Genomic DNA, 18,308 nt, shown 5'->3' with positions numbered 1-18,308 from the left:
CCAGGTTGAGGCCAACTTGGGTTATGTAGAGAGAATTAATTGTGAGCGTAAAGAATCAATGGACATATTTTGCCTGCCTAGAAATAGTAGCAGTAATTACTTAAAAACGTGATTATATTGAAACTATAATATTATAGGCATCGGTAAACTTTTAGCGCTGCACTCTGCCTTGGGAAACATCTAACTGTCCTCTGCTTTGCTGGATGTTGTTGAAGTATTTCGGAAAAGGTCTTGCCTGGAACCGTTCATAACGGGGAGGTGGTGGTGGAGGAATGCAGGCATACATAGCGATTCTCTGCCAGTCAGACTTGGAAAGTGGAGGGGTGGGAGGGGGGGCCGTCAGCTCTGGCTGCAGAGCTGGGAAAGGCTTGTGGAGTAGTAGAAGAACCCTGACGTGGGTAATGCTCATCTAGGTAGTTTTTTAAAATGTTTGTTTCATGTATGGGGTGTGTTTCACCTGCATGTGTGTGCCTGGTGCCTAAGGAGCCCTGAGGGGGTAGAGGAGGCTGGGGTCTCTGCAAGTGGAGTTGCAGACAGCTGTGCCCCACCATGGGGTGCTGGAACCCTGGAACAGCAGTCAGTGCCTTTAGGCGCTGAGCCATCTGTTCAGCCCCAGTTAGTTTTTTGGTTTTTGATTTTTTTTTTTTTAAAAACAGGGTCCTATGTAGCTAGTGATGACGCTGAACTCCTGATTTCCTTGCGAGGATTCCCGGCATGTGCCATGTCTCACTAGTTGGGTAGTTTTCTCATTAAGAAAAAAAAAGTTCTTTGAGGGTTTTGTATGAGGTATTTTGTTCATGTATCCTCTACCCTCAATCGTGTAGGGCTTTTGCCGGGTAAAATAGGGATATAGGGATAGACAGCCAGTGAGATCAGTTATCTGGGAAAGGTGCTTACACAGTCTAGCCTGATAAACTTGAATTCAGTCCCAGGGATGCAGAGGGCGGGCGTGAGATAAAAGCCCCCCCAAAGCTGCCCTGATGTCCACACCAATGAAGTGGCATTCACATAAGCACCCCTCCCAATCAGTAAGGAACTAAGAATGAAGAGAACAAAATGTCGACAGGAGTGTGGAGGAAGGGGGAGCAGCAGTCATGGCGCCAAAGGCTGGCTGATTGAATTTGGTGTGGTTAGAATGCAGGGCTTGGGTGTGTAGAGGCCAGGGGTATCAAGTCAACAGTAAGGAGGCAGGAACTGTGTTCATTTGTAAATTAGGAGCTTTAGCCAGCCCCGGCTCCCATGACAGCTGCATTGTACGCCTGTATGTTAGAATCCAGCAGTTGCCATGGTTTTGATTGGGAATATTTTGATAATTGAAACAAACAATGCCTGCACGATGTTGCTTTCCTGTCTCACTGGCGCATTTTTCTTCCCTCGTGGAAACACATTATGTGCCCTGAACTAACACCCTTACAGCGCACTTTCTCAAGGGTGGGCAGGGCTGGTGTACACTGTACCCCAGAACGGACAGGAGTTCTGACATGTTGGGTGACACAGAGAGGCAGAAGAGCCTGAATCTCATTCACGACACTGTCTGGGCCTTGGCCTCCCCTCTTGGATCAGTTTTGAGTATTAATAGGTGTCAAGCCCCCCTCTCCCTGTCTCTGAGGTGTTCTGTACCTCACCGCCCTCTTTTTCTGCTGCAGGCACCCTTGAGCTGTGTGGCATACACGCACCCCTACATGCTTTTCAACAGCGACGGTGACTTAGGGACAGGTACTTTTTAGGATGGAGCAGAATAAGCTTCAGAAAAAGTAGAGATACTTGCGTAGAGTAGTATCTGAAGTTCTCTTCATAGACATTAAAAAAAATTGTTTATTTGATGTGTATGAATATTTTGTCTGCGTGTATGCACGTGTACCTGGTACCTCGAGTGGTCCACGAGGGCTATGGATCCCCTTGGAGTCATGGATGGTTGTGAGCCACCATGTGGCTGCTGGGAACTGAACTCCAGGTCCCCTGCAAGAGCAACAAGTCATGGAAGCATCTCTCCAGCCTTGACATTTTTGCCTTCTTGTGACATGGCCTCATGTGTCCAGGCTGGCCTCAAATTCTCCTATATATCTATCTGAACCTGGCCTTGAACTTCTCATCCTCCTGTGGGTTTTGTTTTGTTTTGTTTTTTGGCCTCCCAGAAGTGTTTGCAACCTGTGGTGAAATTAGAAAACATTGCATCCGTTCCTTAGTTTATGATTTCACTTGTCAGCTGAAAAGTTTTCTCCTTTCTTTTTTCTTTTTCTTTCTTGTTTTTTCTTTGGAGACAGGCTTTCTGTGTGTGTATATCCCTGGCTGTCCTGGAACTCACTCTGTAGACCAGGCTGTCATCAACTCAGAGACCCGCCTGCCTGTGCCTCCTGAGTGCTGGGATTACCAGAGTAAAGTTTTTTATTTGAAGGTTTTTCTCTACTGTGTTGGAATTACTTGAGTTTACCAAGGTGTAAACAGACCAATTGTCCTGCACAGGCATCGGGAGGCACGTCCATGAAGGACTGCCTGGACGGACAGTGTGACTTGCTTTTGCTGGCCCCGGGCCAGAAAGTTATCACTTTAGCTGCTTCTCTTCCCACCCCCTCATCTACCTTAGTGTGGGGTACCCTACCTAGGGTTTGGAGGATGCTGGGCTAGCACTTACAACCTGAATGACAACCCAAGGCCTGCTATGTTTGTTTTTAATTATTGTATTTATGTCAATGTATGGTTGTAAGTGTATTACACATATGTGTGAACTGATGGAGGCCAGAAGAGGGTGTCAGATCTTCTGGAGCTGCAGGTGGTTCTGAGCCAGCTGGGTGGGTGCTGGGAGCCGAACTAGATGGTGGGAAAGTAGTAAGTGATTCTAACTACTGAGTCATCTCTCTAGCCTGCCTCTTCATCTGCCTGTCTGTCCGTCCGTCCATCCATCATAGCAGGGTTTCCCTATGCTCTGGGTGAAAATGGTTCTCCTGTCCCAGCCTCCTGAGGAGCTGGATGCAGCATAGCTCTGCCTTCTCCTTCATTTGAGTGTTCCACAAGAGCCTCAGGTGCTCAAACTAAAATCTATATTTTCCCTAAAGAATTGTTTTATTTGTGTGTCTGAGTGTTGCTCTGCATGTATGTATGTATGTAGTATGCATGCATGTTCTGGAAATCTGTTACCACTCCATGTGCCTGCTACCCATGGAGCTCAGGAAGATCATCCCATCCCCAGATCTGGAGTTATGGATGCTTGTGCACTGCTGTATGTGTGCTGGGAATAAAACTTAGGTCTTCTGTAAAAGCAACAAGTGCTCTGAACAGATGAGGGTCCACCCAGCCTTATTTTATCACCCACTTTCTCACTTACAAGTGAGTGGATATAGTTGGGGGCGGGGTAAGAGTTTAATTTCCATCAAGTATCTTACATACTCTAAGGGGTCACAAAGGCAAGGAAGAGGTTCAAGAACATGTGGCAAGATTAATGGTCATGGATTTGGTTTGTGACTAGGTGTGCCTTACTGCTTTCTTCAAAAATCTTTAGACAAAAATAATGTTTTCTTACATTTCACCGGTCTTAATGAGTAATTTAAGAATCAAATAGCTTCCCATTAAAATAATAATTAGTAAATAGTGACCGTGTGTGTCTTTGTGCACAAGGCTGGCCTTGGGGTCCTGTATGACTGCGAACAATATGGCTGTAAGCTCATGGAGCTTCGTCTGCTGCCTCTGCTTCCCCTGGAATCAAGAGTACGTGTTTGGTCTTAGGTGTATGTCTGTGCTAGGTATGTTTTTTTTTTTGTGGGCATATGCTCGTGAGTGCAAGTGTCCATGGAAGCCAGAAGAAAGCCTCTTTGCCGAGGAGCTGGAGTCAAACATTTGTGAGTTCTCCAATTTGGGTCCTGGGAACCAAACTTGGTACCTCTGCAAGAGCAGTCAGTGTGTGCTTTTAATCACTGAGCCATCTCTCCAGCCCCATTTGAAAGTTTATTGCATGTACAGGTGTGTGTGCTTGTGTGTGCACAGAGGTGCAAATGTGCCAGCACATGTGTCTGGGAAGCCCTGGCTGGGCCTGGAGTTACAGGTGTTCGGGTGGTGTCTAATGGTTTCTGGGACTGTAACTCTGGTCCTCATGACATAGCAGCAATCACTCTTAACTGAGCCATTTCTGCAGCCCATGGCCTTGAACTCCACCCTCCTCCACCTCAAAGGCTAGGGTTGCAGGCATGCACCCTTAAGCTTTGCTCTGTGTTCAGTACTAGGAGTTGAACCCAAGACCCGTGTGAGCTCTAAGCAAGGACTTTACCAATGAACACTCTCTCTCTTTTTTTAAAGACAGGGATTATCTGTAGCTTTGGAGGCTGCCCTGGAACTCACTAGACCAGGCTGGCCTCGAAAACTCACAGAGATCAGCTGTCTCTGCCTCCCAAGTGCTGGGATTAAAGGTGTGTGCTACCACTGCCTAGTAAGCAGATCCTCTCAATCTAAATTAAGTCTTTACATATAGAAAATAGAATGAATTGTAGATGAAGAGGGGAGATATTAGGTAGAAATTATTATTTTATTTGTAAGAGTATTACAAAACAGGAAATTGCTCTGTGCGGTAATTATGATTTTGATTTTGATGGCAGAGTGTGCATGAGTATGCGCATATGACGATAGCTTGCATAGAGAGGTAAGAGGACAACTTGCAGAAGTCCCCCCCCCCATATGCAGATGTCACAGAATAAACTCACATCATCAGGCCTGCTAGCAAGTGCCTTTTCCTACTGAGCACCGAGACAGCCCTCAGTTTTATGAAATCATTAAACAGACATTTTCAGTAGGCTCGTGGGCACGGGGCTTGGGCACTGTAACTGTCTGTGTCATTTATAAAGCAGGGTGCTGACTCCCTGAGGTCACACACAAGACGGGTGTTGAAGCGGGGACTGGAACTAACGTCTCCTATCTAAGTCAGGGCTGTAAAGCCTGGCCAATCAACTCAGTTATTAATATCCCACTCGCCACATGCTGCAAACCATTAGCATAAATATTTTGTTGGCATTTTATCTTCACATTCCCTATGTACCAGGCACCTCTCACTCGGCTGCTTCTCAGCCTTTCTAGTAACTTCTAACCCTACGAGAGCACACTGGCCTTCACAGAGTCACCCTAGCAGAGTCAGTAGTTGGATTTTTATACTTTCATTTTCTAAACTTGTGAGTGAGAGAGTGTGTGCGTATGTTACGGGAGGAGTAGGAAGAAGAACGCCCACTATGTCTTTAATAGCCTCGGCTTTTGAGTGTCTGTTAAAGACAGGTCTCGTGTTGCTGTAACACGCGCGTCCACCCAGTTACCTTGAAACTAAGGCCGATTTCCTAAGCGACCCTGGCCACTCAGTTCTAAAAGCCAGAGTAAGTGCAGGCAGATGTTATTAAGGGTTAATAAAGATTGAAGATTCTTTTTTAATCTTTAATTTGGGAATTAAAGATTGGAACCCAAATTAAAGATTCTTTACCTATTTTTTTAAATCCCTCTATAAAATTATACAAAATTGTCACAGAATGAAATAATGTTACGGGAAAACAAGGCTAAACACACGAAATCTGGCTTAGGGTGGTCTGAGATGAATTCTTTTACTGGAATTGAAGTAATTTATTATGTATTTCATGGGTGTCTGCCAAAAGGGTTACTAGCAAAATGAAGATTTAATGGGTCTAAATTAGACACAGTCTGGCCCTGCTCCTGTTTAGGGTTACCTGTAATGGGCCTGCATTAGACACAGTCTGATGGCACCACCCATGTTTAGGGTTACCTGTTTTCTCTGAACTGCCAACACTTTTCAGGTACCTTATAGACAGGTGTTGTCAAGCTTAATGGCTTGTAATTCAGCTACTGTCATAACTGGCTTTATGATGGCCTACCTAGTTTGTGTGTCTGTGACAGCATCTTACATAGGCCAGGCTGGCCTCAGACTTGCTGTGTAGCTGAGACTGGCCAGGAACTCTACGATTTTCCTGCTTCTATTTCCTAAGAGCAGTGACAAGTATCCGTCACCAGCCATGTCATGTGATGAACAGAATTCCAAGACAGTACCTGATGTTTCTGGGGGATCAACTCCAGCCTGCTGCCTGTCTGATATGTTGGCATGGCCAGTTTTCACCATAGTTACAATAATTTTCCACCAGCGTTACAACAAGCCATATTTTATTATATCAAGAACCAAGACTTTATGTTTAATGTTGTCACTAAATTTAGTACTTGATTTGTAGTGAAGCCTGGATATGATCTGAAATTTACTTTGGGGTTCATGGATTAGTTGCTGGGAGGAGGCAGGTTCGGACAGCCAAGAGCTAGCTGCAGCTCCCTGTGACCACAGGGAACTAACTGGCAAGGCCTGTCCTCCTTCATGGGAAGAGTCATTCCCCCCATCTGGTCCTTAGGAATATTGTTTTGCATAAATGGGAGATGGCACAGATTGCTTTGAAGCCCAAGAAGAATAGCAGCACTTAATGGAAGCTTGAATGTTGACAGCAATGTTTTCATGGAATGCCACCCCCCAAGACTCCGAAAATAGATATTTACTCTCTAGAAGGGAATCATAAGGATGTAGGGTTCCTGTGTTGTACGAAGTAGCCTTGTTTTCAAGATTTCTATTTCTCGATAGCATCTTCACAGTGTCTCCTTGGTTCCTGCCATGGTGGCTGTGTGTCTGGTCTTCTGACCTCGCTTGCGTATTTTTGCACCGAAGCCCAGAGTTTAGGATCCTCACCCAGCTCCTGAAAAGCCCGTGAAGACGATGACTCACAGGGTTTTAAATGTTTGCCTCAGGGTCCTGTGCAGCTTCATTAATGACTAAAATAGAATAATCCATTCTGATTTCACAAGCCTTTGATTGAGAGTGTTTCCGGATTGACTTCAAGTTAAGGGCAGATCCTCGCAGTGTATAGATGCCTCTCAGCATAGTCTTGAACTGGCAGCCTTCCTCACCATGGATGGTTCCTGGCTCCAGAATCATTTCCTCTCTAGAGAAGGGCGGTGGCCTACAGCGTGAGTGGAGCCAGGATCCCAGGGCAAACAGTGACATTGCAGGAAGGAATCAGCATGCTGAGCTAGGTAAGCGGTTGAGGTTACTGGCTGCTTGTTGGGCAGGGAGGTGTTCAGACTGGCTGGCGTTCTAAAGCTTTTATAGAGAATTAGGACTGTACTGTGAGGGACAATTCTCAGATGTCCTCAAGGAATATGACTGTTACATGTCACCTTGGGAAGGGACTTACCGAGTCACCCTTGAGTCTTGTCTTATTTTCCCCTCTGCCTGAACGATCCTTCTTACTTTTCTAGTGCAAGTGAAGGTTTCCAAGCAAGTATTTTCCCTTTGCTGGGATTCAGACGTAACTTTTTGTTTTGCACAATGGAGCTAGAGCCCACAGGAGTTTAACCGGGGGGTGGTGAGGCGGGGTGAAGACTGGCTTCCCCTCACACAGGAGTCAAGACCACAGACTGAGGATGCACAGGGAGGCATCAAGGTCTTGAAGGTTAGAGTGTGATGTCCACTAGGCCCCATTCTGGGCACGAATGACCACATTCCCTGCACCTTGGCCTGGGCACAGCACTTTCTATCTGCAGAGTGGAGCTCCTCTGTGCCCTTGGTCTGACAGACACAGTGCCCCTTGGGGCCCACTCCTGCTGGCTTCTGCTTGAGAGGACACTGAACCCCTGAGCCCTTTGACCCTCCCTCTTGCCGGTGCTGGGATTACAGGCCAGGGGCCTGGCTCACTTGGGGGAGGGACTGAACCTGGGGTTTCTTGTACTCTTGGCAAGCACTCAACTAACTGAGCTATCTCTTTAACATCTTTTTTTTTGGGGGGGGTTTCCTTACAAAATTAAATTTAGGGTCATACAGTAGCACACCTCTGTGATACCAGGAGGAAGGTGAGTGAGTCAGGGCTAGCCTGAGCTCATAGCACAACCCCATCTCCAAAGTGCCTATGCACATATAATTTCTTAAGTCAGAAAACTTTCTTTTTCTGTTGCCTTTAACTCTGTGTTGTTGTTTTTCTTTTTCAAATAGTGTCTTACTATGTACACCAGGGTCACCTGGAACTCACAGCTTCTCTTGCTTCTGCCTCCCCAAAGGCATGCGACGCTGGGCCCAGCATCCTGTTCTTTTTCAAATTGGAATTTTTCCTGTACGTGTGCTGTGTTTATAAGTACTCCTCCGCCCTCCCTGTGGGGGACAGCTTTCAAGAGTGGTTTTCTCCTTTTTTTGCGTGGTTTATAAATTGAACTGAGGTTGTCAGGATTGCTCAGCGCATTGCCTGTCTTTCCCGTTCCATTCCCATGGAGGCTCTCCCTAGTTATCCATCACTGAACCATGTGACAGCAAGGACAAGAAAGAGCATTAGTGCCAGGAGCCGGCTGCTATAGACACTGAGCGCTTGACAGCCTGGGAGCGCCAAGCCTGTCTTTACTAACGTTCCTGGCCATGTTCAGGGCAGAGTGGCTTTATCCTCCGAGGAGGCCGGTGGGTGAGGCCGACTCCCTCTGCCTCCCCGGCTAATGAACATTTTCCATGCTGCTCAAGTTCTCCCTGGAAGCAAGCACTTCTTTCTTTCCAGCCTGGTGGTGTGGCTGTTTCCCACCTACCCTGCCTGCTTGCTATGCTAAGCCCAGGCAGAGCCTGGCGCTGATAACGCGTCCTTTCAACAGGAAGTGCCTCCATTTTCAGTTGTCCGTGGGAGGGTGGAGGGCAGATAAGCTGTGAATGGAAACACAGAACAGATTTCTACTCCACCCTCATTGCACTTTGATCTGGGAGGGGGGGGGCTTCTGCCTGGGGGAGGGAGAAAGGACAGTTAGGCTCTGGGTATCCATAAGTGCTCTTCTCTGTTTTCCCTCAGGAACATTTGTTTCCGTTCCAGAAGAGCCTTCTGCTATACCGAGAGGCCCACCATTTGATAAAGTGCTTTGAAGGGCTTAATTAGATGTGGGAAATGGTTAACTCATGGACATTCTTTGATTTGGTTGTTGTGATGTAGGGTCTCAGTATGTAGCCCTGGTTGTTCTGAACTCAGTTCAGCCTGCCTGTCCCTTGGGCTGGGACTAAAGGCGTGTGTCACCACTAAGACTCTTACCGGATAATTGTTGTTGCTTTTTTGTTTCAGGTTCATTCTCTCTCTCTTTCTTTCTTCCTTCCTTCCTTCTTTTCTTTTTTCCTGGCGGGACAGTGTCTCATAACCCATAGTAGCCTCCAATCCAGCGTACAGCTGAGGAGGATGAGCGTGGACCCCTATCGTCCTGCCTCCACTTCCGGGGTCCTGGGATCACAGAGGTTCACCACGGTGCCCAGCTCTCCCCTCTTTTCCTTGTTCGACAAAACCCAGGCTGGTCTCTTTCCCAGCTTCAGTACTGGGTATGAGATACTGTGCCAGAGAGAGAGAGAGAGAGAGAGAGAGACAGAGACAGACAGAGAGAGACAGAGAGAGAGAGAGAGAAAGAGAGAGACAGAGAGAGACAGAGAGAAGCAGACAGACAGACAGACTGGGCCTTACTATATTAGTCCATGCTGGTCTCACAGCCACCATTTCCGAAGTGTAGAGATAACTGGCATGACCCATACTCAGTGAATATGCATGGACAGACTTGGTTCCAAGGTTATCATGAATGCTTTCTGAATTTTTTCTTCCCCTCAGACGCTCCGTGAATAAGACCTAAGAGGGGAAAGGACTAAGATGGAAACCAGTAGTGAGCTAGGTCTCTTCAGGGGAGTTAGTGACTCTTCCTGCCATTTTCCCCAGCTGTGAGAATATTCCAGGCAGGACACAGATGCTCTGGAGCTGGAGCAGTATCTTTCCCCCAGGCTTGGGTGGTCAGGCCTCTGCTGGTTTCGGGGATGCACTTGACCCTCTGGCCTCTCCCCATTCAGTAGCCCCTTCATTCGCGCCCATTCTCTCATTTGATCTACTTTGCTGACCTTTAACTTAGGCCTCTGGTTTCTGAAGCCTGCTGTGTTACAACAGTTAAAGGTGAATCCTCAAGGAGGAGCAGCTGGCAGATGGGCCTAGTCCTCTCAGCTGTCCAGGTTCCCTTGTGTTACTCAGGCTTATTGCGCGGGACATAGAATTAATTCATGTCCTGCTGTTTTTCACTTACCATTGTATGACGGGAGTTTTTCCATTTTGCTACGTGATCTTATTATTTTTAATTGCATAACAGTTGATGGAGCGGATGACCCAGCTTTTCCAGACCATTCCCAGGATTTCAACTATTTTAAGTACATCCAGTAATGGATGGCTTCCTTTGTAACACCTTTCCTTTCCTTATGATGAATTTCCAGAGGTGAAATTGCAGAGTTCAGCAGGGCATAAACTTCTCAGTGACCCTGGGCACTAATGTTAATTGCCTTTTGTCAAAATCAAACTGTAGTCTCAAGGACTACAGACAAATGGACTGGCATATTTAATTGACACCAGCCTTTCGAAGCATTATAAAGACTCCCTCTTCCCCTCTGGTGCCAGAAAAACCTGAGCATCCCCCACTGCAGCACATCTGAGCCCCGAGACTTCTTGTATTGTAGTTCATGTTTAAGTATTCTGTTCTTAGGGCTAGCAAGACGGTCCAGTAGCTAAAGACGTTTGCAGTACAAGCCCGGTGTCCTGAGTTCTATTCCTAGAAAGCATATAAAGTTGGAAGGAGAGAGAAAGAGAAAAATGGATTCCATGAAGTTGTCTGCCCACATACATGGTGTGGCATAGTCACACCCCATAATCTCTCTCTCTCCCTCCTCTCCTCTCCCCCCCCCCACACACACACAGAGGAAAGGTATGATTCTTTGTTTCCTGGAAGGTTCAGCTGTTGCTTTTAACTCCCACAGGGCTGATGTTTCTCAGGAGCACGTATCCTCATTCGGGGTTGGCAGGGCCTTTCAGGACTGATCTTACCTATGTAGCTTAATATTCACAGAGAAGACAGTTACTACTCAGAAACTTGGAGTCATTGTTCAGACATAGAAGAGTACTAAAAAGGCTGTTTCCTTGCTCTTGTGTTTGCGTGGGAAAGCCTGAGGCTTCCTCTTCTCTGTTTCATTGAGGAAGGACCCCAACATAGGCTGACTTGGATCCCATTAGGTATCCCAGCTGGCCTCCAAATCATGGTATTCCTCCAGCCCCAGACTCCAAAGAACTGTGCCTCCAAAGATTTTCTTTTAAAACATGATTTATTTGAAAAATAATGCCAGGACCCAAGGGTCCTTTTGAGCAGCTGTTGAGCGTCTTGTGTTTCCTGAAGAACGGTCACTAAAATTAAAATGCAAAGCTTTGGGAGACAGAGGCAGGTAGAGCTTGTAAGGATTCAGGCATTACGCTGGCCTGCCCCTGTCACTTGGCAGAATGCACTCAGGCAGTGCTCTGGTCAGCCCAGGGTTCCAAGAGTTCTAGTCTGCAGGCAGGTGCAAAGGACCCCTTTAAATGCCAGACCCCTGCCCACTTATGATCGCTTTTGCTTTCCTTTTTTCACTCCCCCTCCCTGTCTCCCTCTCCCTCTCCCCCCCTCTCCTCTTCTGTTCCCTTCCCCCTCACTCCCCTTCCTAAATAAACTCCTCATTCAAGCTCTCTCTGCCTGGCGTGTTATTCCCTCTGCCTCGGTCACCCTTTGGAACCTGCTATGCTCTCCCACGTGGTCCCTTACTTTGGGACCCCACTCACTTGGGACCCTCACCCAGGACCACTCAACCCCACCCCTTCTCCAGCTTTTATTCTTATAACTGTAACAAAAGAACAACAGAGCTCTGGTCTAAATAGTGAATTACAGGCCAGTTAGGACTGCATAGTAAGACCCCTTTCTCAGACAGACAGACAGACAAGTGCATAGCTTGGCCCTTGGCTTTTACTCCCACTGCTGTTTTTGAGGCAAGCCTGGTCTACAGAGTTCCAGGACAGCCAGGGCCACACAGAGAAACGCTGTCTGGAAAAAAAAAATGAAGTAAAATGAAATGGACATCTAAATGCACCTATGTCGGTCATTGTTAGTGGCTAACATCTGTATATAAAGTCTCCACTGTAGTAAAGGCTACACACATAGAAAGTACTGTTGTTAAGTTGTTGTTAAGATACTCTCTCCTGTGTATTCTCTCCCCTGAGCCCAGGTGACTACAATAATCATTGTCCAGGAACAAAAGCACTGTAGCCCTGGCTAGCCTGATACTCATTCTGTAGACCAGGCTGGCCTCAAACTCTAAGATCAGCCTGCCTCTGCCTCCCTCCTGAGTGCTGGGATTAACGGTATATGTCACCATACCCGACTATTTCCCTCCTTTTCTCCCTTTCTGTCCTCCTTCCCTCCCCAGAGAACTATTTATTCATTTATTTTTATGCATGTAGCATTTTGACTGCATGTGTTATCTGTATGAGGGTGTTCAGCCCCCTGGAACTGGAGCTACAGACAGTTGGGAGCTACCATGTGGGTGCTGGGAACTGAACCCCAGGACCTCTGTATGGGCAGCCGGTGCTCTCAATTGCTCAGCCATCTATCTCCAGCCCTGGATAATCTATTTTATAGATGAGGAATCAGGCTCAGGGCATTTGATACCAGTCTTTCTAGTCTGCTCTCCAGCCATATCTCTCTTTTCTGCATTCTCAAGCCATCCCATCTCACGCAGACCCCTTTTCTTGAAGACCCCTATCTCACTAGTAACAGTAGCGGGGGGCTAAATGAGGAAAGGCCCAGGGTAGTAGGAGAGAACCCCGACTCCTGTAAATTTGACTGATACATGTATGCTGTGGAGAACACATCTATTTGCACACATGTGCACATGCACACATACACATGTCAATAAAGAAATATTAGAGAACATAGCTTCCCTGTGTAATGCTCACATAGTAAGGCAGCATGCTGATGTGATTACAGACATGACCTCCTGAGCCATATCTAAGCCAGGTAATCAGTATACACAGGAGACCTAGGGAGACGCTGCACCCTCTGCATGACCCACCCAGAACTTTGGAATTCAACCTGTCCCCACCAAGCAGGCTGATTTCGGTCCTAACCCAGAAGCCTTTGGCCTCTGATTCCTTTTCTGACTCTTGCCCTTCCACTGGTCTTAAGCTGTCAGCTAGGACAGGCGGTTAAGCTCCTTGCTGCCCAGCCTTACACACTGGCTCCTGGGAGCTCCCAGCCTTGTGCTCAGCCAACCCTGCTATATGGGCAGTCCAAGCACACTGCATTTCAGGCACAGCCAGAAACCAGCAGATTTGCTGTTTCTGGACTAAGCAGATTGGTGAGAATTTGGCTGTAACGGAAATCTCCCCGTATCCTCTGATCCTATTGTAGAATGCCTTTCTAACACAAGGGATTCTTTGACAGTTGGCTCTCAGTCTTGTGTCACTTAAATGTAGATCCGCCCTCGATTTGCTTGTAATGGAGTTTCTGGAATTAAGATCTGAAGGTACTCCTCAGAATTACAAGTGCCGTGCTATCGGCAGCATCCACTTGCTTGGCAACATTATTGCAGTTATCTCAACAATTTCACAAGAATATCTATTAAATTTTGGATATCTCAAACTGGGCATGGGTGGCTCGAATTCGAGGCCAGCCTAGCCTACAGAGCGAGTTCCGGGACAGTCAGGGCTACACATAGAAACCATCTCAAACAACAAAACAAAGCAAAACCAACAACACAAAAGTTTTGACATCTCAACAACTTCGTGAAGTTTCACTCCGTTTGTACATGCACATTACAAAATGGTTTCATGCTTACTACATTTAAATTTTAAGTGTGCCGTTTTTTCCCTCCCCTCCTCCCTCTTGCTCATCCTTTCCCTTCTCATGCCTACTTTTGACTTTGAATGTTGCTAAATTGCCAAGACTGGCCCCGAATGGACTGTATTTTTGTCTTCCCCTCTCCCTTCAGGGTTGTATTTTTTAATCTTAATTGTAGTTTTTTATTTTTCCATTTCAATTTTTTAAAATTTCATTTTACATTCCAGCCACAGTTCTCCCCCCCAGTCCTCCCCCCCAGTCCTCCCCCCCCCCCAGTCTATCCCTCATGGGTATGGGTAAGGGCTCCCATGAGGAGTCAACATAGCCTGGTACAGTAGATTGGGGCAGGGCCAGGTCCCCTTCCCATGCTTTAAGACTGAGCATGGAATCCCACCGTGGAGAGTGGGCTCCAAAGGCAGGGAGGGATGCAGTGGAAGAGCAATGAAAGAGATATCTTAATAGAGAGCATCAGGGTCGTATTTCATAGTCTGGGTTGGCCTAGGACGTACTGTGCTAGCCTGGTTTGCCTTGGACCCTTGGGTGCTGGGCTTACAGGCATTCACGCCTAACCCCAGACCTTGAACTCTCAGTCCCCCTGGCTCAGACCCGAGTAACTCAGACGACGTGGATAGTTGGGTTTGGTCTGTCCTGTTGGAAAGCTTGGGTGAGGAGGAGACAGGTCACATGACTGGACCGGTAAAGTTTTCTCCTAGAGCACTGCCTTACAGCTCCACGCAGGTATGTGAGGGTTGGAAACAATGCAGAGCCCCCTTGAGAAAAGGCGTCCATAGGACTGCATCGTCTCCAGGCCACACAGAACCCTAGCACACCCCTGTTCAAACTGCGCCCTGAGTTTCTGAGAAATAGCCAGAACATCAGTGTGGCTGAGGAATTTTAGGGGTGGCGCTTCCAGAAAATAATATTTAAAAAGTTTTAAGGAATCATAACCTGTTTCAAGTATACAGTATGGAACAGAGCCCTAATGGAAGAACTTAGGGTGCCTGAAATTTGGGAAGACTAGAGAGTATATGGTTATGCCTGGAGTTTTGAGATACTTCCAAACTTGTCCCTTAAGCTGTAGTCTAAGCGGATTCCAGGTAAATGTTCCAGTTGTCTGGGTTCATCCTACGATGTTTTGTAATGTGTATGTCAGGTTCTGACAGTGTCTGACCTACACCTACATAGTGTTTTACCTCTCTGGTATTTCACGCATCACTCTGACAAACTGGAGTCCTCTGTCACATGTGCGTCTCGCCAGGCGAACGGCACTGGCTGGCACTGAGCAAGAAAGGACGAAACTGGCTTTATTCCTCCTGGGTTCTCTGGGTCAACTCTGGCCTTAGTTGTCCCCGTCATATCATTTGTTCCCAGAGGTTGAGGCCGGAGGACTGGGCCAGCTAATGGATCGATGTTTAACTGTCTCTCCTTCTCTGCTCTCCTCTTCTACCAGGCCGGCGCCTCTGCAGTAGGAGAGGGTACCAACTCCGAGAACAGTGACCTCAAGTATTCAGGTCAAGATGGCCTCTACATAGGTGTCAGCCTGTCCTCTCCCACCGAAGTCACATCCTCCGTACGGCAGGATTCTTGGTGTGCTCTGGCCCTGGCCTGAGATGGTGCTGACAAATGACAAGAGGCCAGGAGGGCTCTGAGGGCCTCGTGCCCCTTGCCTGAGTTTGTCCAGCGGTCCAGACGGCAGCAAAAATGCAGACATAACATTCCTTCGATGCATGATTTCCGTGCCTTTGTTTTGAAAGAGATATATTTCCCAAGAAGCTTGCTGAAGTAAGAAGAGACAGCTCCTGCAGGAAGGGACATCATGGCAGGTACAAGGCCTGCTCCCGCCAGCCTGGGCCACCTCCAGCCAGCCTGCCTCTGGGTCTGCCCGCACCAGTGGCAGAAACTGCACCAGTGACTGAGGCCTTGTCTGCTAAGGAAGACTGAAAGATTTAAAATGTTTTATGCAAATTACCCCAAATCATGCGCTTCTTGTGATCAACCTTGGTTATCCCAGAATTTCTTCATACCTGATTGATGTGCACATTTCACAAGCATTCGTGGAGAGGAGCATTGAAGCCATTCGGTACATCCCGGAGGCTGAATGCAGTCCTGGGGTCTCGACAAGAATATTAGTTTGCAAGACCGAATTATAACGGACAGATGCTGACTGATGTTTCTCAGCGTTCATTGTAGTGGCTGATCTGAGGCCACTTGGAATTTGTAAACAGGGTAGCAAACAAGATATTTTTCTTCCATGTACACAATAATTTTTTTAAGTGCAATTTGCGTTGCAGCAATCAGTGTTAAATCATTTGCATAAGATTTAACAGCATTTTTTATAATGAATGTAAACATTTTAACTTAATGGTACTTAAAATAATTTAAAAAAAAATGTTAACTTAGACATATGCTTCTTACACCCACGGCCCATTTCTGTATTCCCAATTGTTTAAAAAAGAAAAAGAAAAAAAAAAAAAAAAGAAAAAAGAAAAAAAAAACCAATAACAAAAAAAAAATTTCAAGAACAAATCTTCTCTCAGGAAAATTGCCTTTTCTCCATTTATGAATTTTTATACAAGAACACTACACCAACACAGCCCCCTTTCTTTTACCGAGGAAAAAAAGTGCTGGAAATTGCAACAAACCTTTACTACCTAAAGAACAGCATTTGTAAATATTCTAAGCATCTGTAAACACTCTTGAAGTCTGTACCGTGTGACTAACCCACAGGTTGGTTTACATTAAGTTTTGTTTTGTTTTTGTTTTTTTTTTTTTAAATGGGATGTCGTATGGAAACCTATTTCACCAGAGTTTTAAGAAATAAAAAGGGAATTGTTTTTGTGTTCTGTACAGTGAGTTCCTTCCTTTTCATCTTAATTTTGTTGCTGTGTGTCTATAAATGGTTACACAGAACACAGTGCCCGTGGTGTTTGCAAGCTGCCTTGAGACCTTTGGGAGCATGTTGGTTTATTTGATGTTATTAGCACGTGCAGTGAGCTAGCACTTCCCTTTTAGGTTGGCAACGACGGCACTGTCTGAGATTATGAGCATTCTGTTTAGGACCACTGCTCAAATGACAACATCCTAGCCAGCCCAGGAGTTCCTTGTGAATGAGTGGTTACACTATAGCAATTACAGATAAACTGTTTAGCAGAAATGTTCCCACTTCTGTTATTAATGGCCATCTCTTAAGGTCCAGACATCTTTTCAGCTTTAGAATGAGTTGCCTCCATCTGTATGTGTGACCCACAGTCCTACCGGCATATTGTGTTTAAGGCAATAGTGGGCCTGTAGCCCAGTTTGTTTGGAGTCTCCAAGTCTGAAAGGGCCCTCCAAACCAGGGAAGCTGGTGGAATCAGACCATCAGTGAACGGTCCTGTTCTCCACGCCAAGCATTGGTCTTGGAGGTCCAGGGAGAATGTATCCTATCAGGTTCAAGAGGATGGTTTGGTTGGTGAGACTTGCCACTGCCCCTCACTGTGACCCTGTTGGTCTGCAGTCCTTCAGAGAAAATTTACACATCCATATGGACCCAGACCGGGAAATGGAAAAGTCTGGCAGCCTCTGGGTCTGCAGAACTAGGGGAAGAAAAAAAAAAAAAAAAAAACAAAAAACCAGCTTTGCTTTGCTTAGCTCATCAGTTCAGTGTCTTTCAGTGTGTGCTTTATTTCTTAGAAACAGCTAATTTGTCATTGTTTCCCTTCTGTGTCTTCTTAGCTATCACAGAGTTTCCTCTCCCTTCCCCCCACCTCCGTCTATGGGCTTTCTCAATATTTTTGTGTTTGCTCCTTTAACAGACTGAGGAAATACAATTGTACTTAGATAACACTTGCTGTGTTCCAGTTTCTACAACAGAACACGACACCTTTTGTGCACTTTATATATAGCTATAGAAATAGTTTATCTTTGGGACAGTCTCATGGCTGGGAATTGCCTATGTAGCAGAGGGTGGCCTTGAACCGATGCTTCTGCCTCTACCTCCTGAATGCTAGGATTAACAGGCTTGTGCCACCAAACCCTGCTTCCATTTTGCTGTGGTGCTGCAAGTCAAGCCCAGGCTTTGTGTGCCGGTCTTGCCAACATATATCCCCAGCATATTCAGCTATTTTTTTTAATGGATTCTTTTCCTTTAACATTCCAAGGCCAGCCTGAGGAAATAGTAAATCCATGTGACACTTCTGGAGTGATGTGTTTGTGTGGTGCATGCATGTCGGAAAGGGTACACTGGCTGCTGTGTACACATGGGGAGGCTGGAGAGAGCAATGTTAGGCAATTTCCTGTATTGTTTGGGAATGATCTTATAAAATAACCTTAGCTTTGAGGTAGCATCTCTCATTAAACCTAGAATGTACCAGTCAGCAAACCTCTGCCTCTCTGTCTGATGCTCAGCTCACACACCTGAGCTATACTGGGATCTGAACTCAGATCTTCCTGTTTACATAACCAGCATCTTACAAAAACAAAACAAACAAACAAAAAAACAAGGAAGCCTTTCCCCAGCCTGTGTGCTGATTCCTATACCAAGTTCTGCACACAAACAAGCTTGTCTCAGACCAAAAAAAAAAAAAAAACCTAGATGTGTGATACCAGGCAAGAGAAGGGACTCACACAAAGTCTACAGCCTG

At 46.3% G+C, this 18,308-nt stretch overlaps 1 protein-coding gene across 3 annotated transcripts in view; it reads left to right on the top strand.

Annotated features, from left to right (window-relative positions):
* The window catches only part of Gata6 (GATA binding protein 6), a 32,500-nt gene extending 15,969 nt beyond the window's left edge, over positions 1 to 16,531 (top strand). For all 3 annotated transcript variants that reach the window (XM_051202030.1, XM_051202031.1, XM_051202033.1), the window contains exon 7: positions 15,137 to 16,531. In XM_051202030.1, coding sequence (XP_051057987.1) covers positions 15,137 to 15,295 — 159 coding nt within the window. In that variant the 3' untranslated portion in view covers positions 15,296 to 16,531. The remainder of the gene's footprint in view (positions 1 to 15,136) is intronic.
* Positions 16,532 to 18,308: the final 1,777 nt, after the last annotated feature.

Source organism: Phodopus roborovskii, unplaced genomic scaffold (assembly GCF_943737965.1).
Source record: "Phodopus roborovskii unplaced genomic scaffold, PHOROB, whole genome shotgun sequence".
In the NCBI taxonomy this organism is placed as follows: domain Eukaryota; kingdom Metazoa; phylum Chordata; class Mammalia; order Rodentia; family Cricetidae; genus Phodopus; species Phodopus roborovskii.
This window is presented reverse-complemented; position numbering and strand designations above follow the sequence as displayed.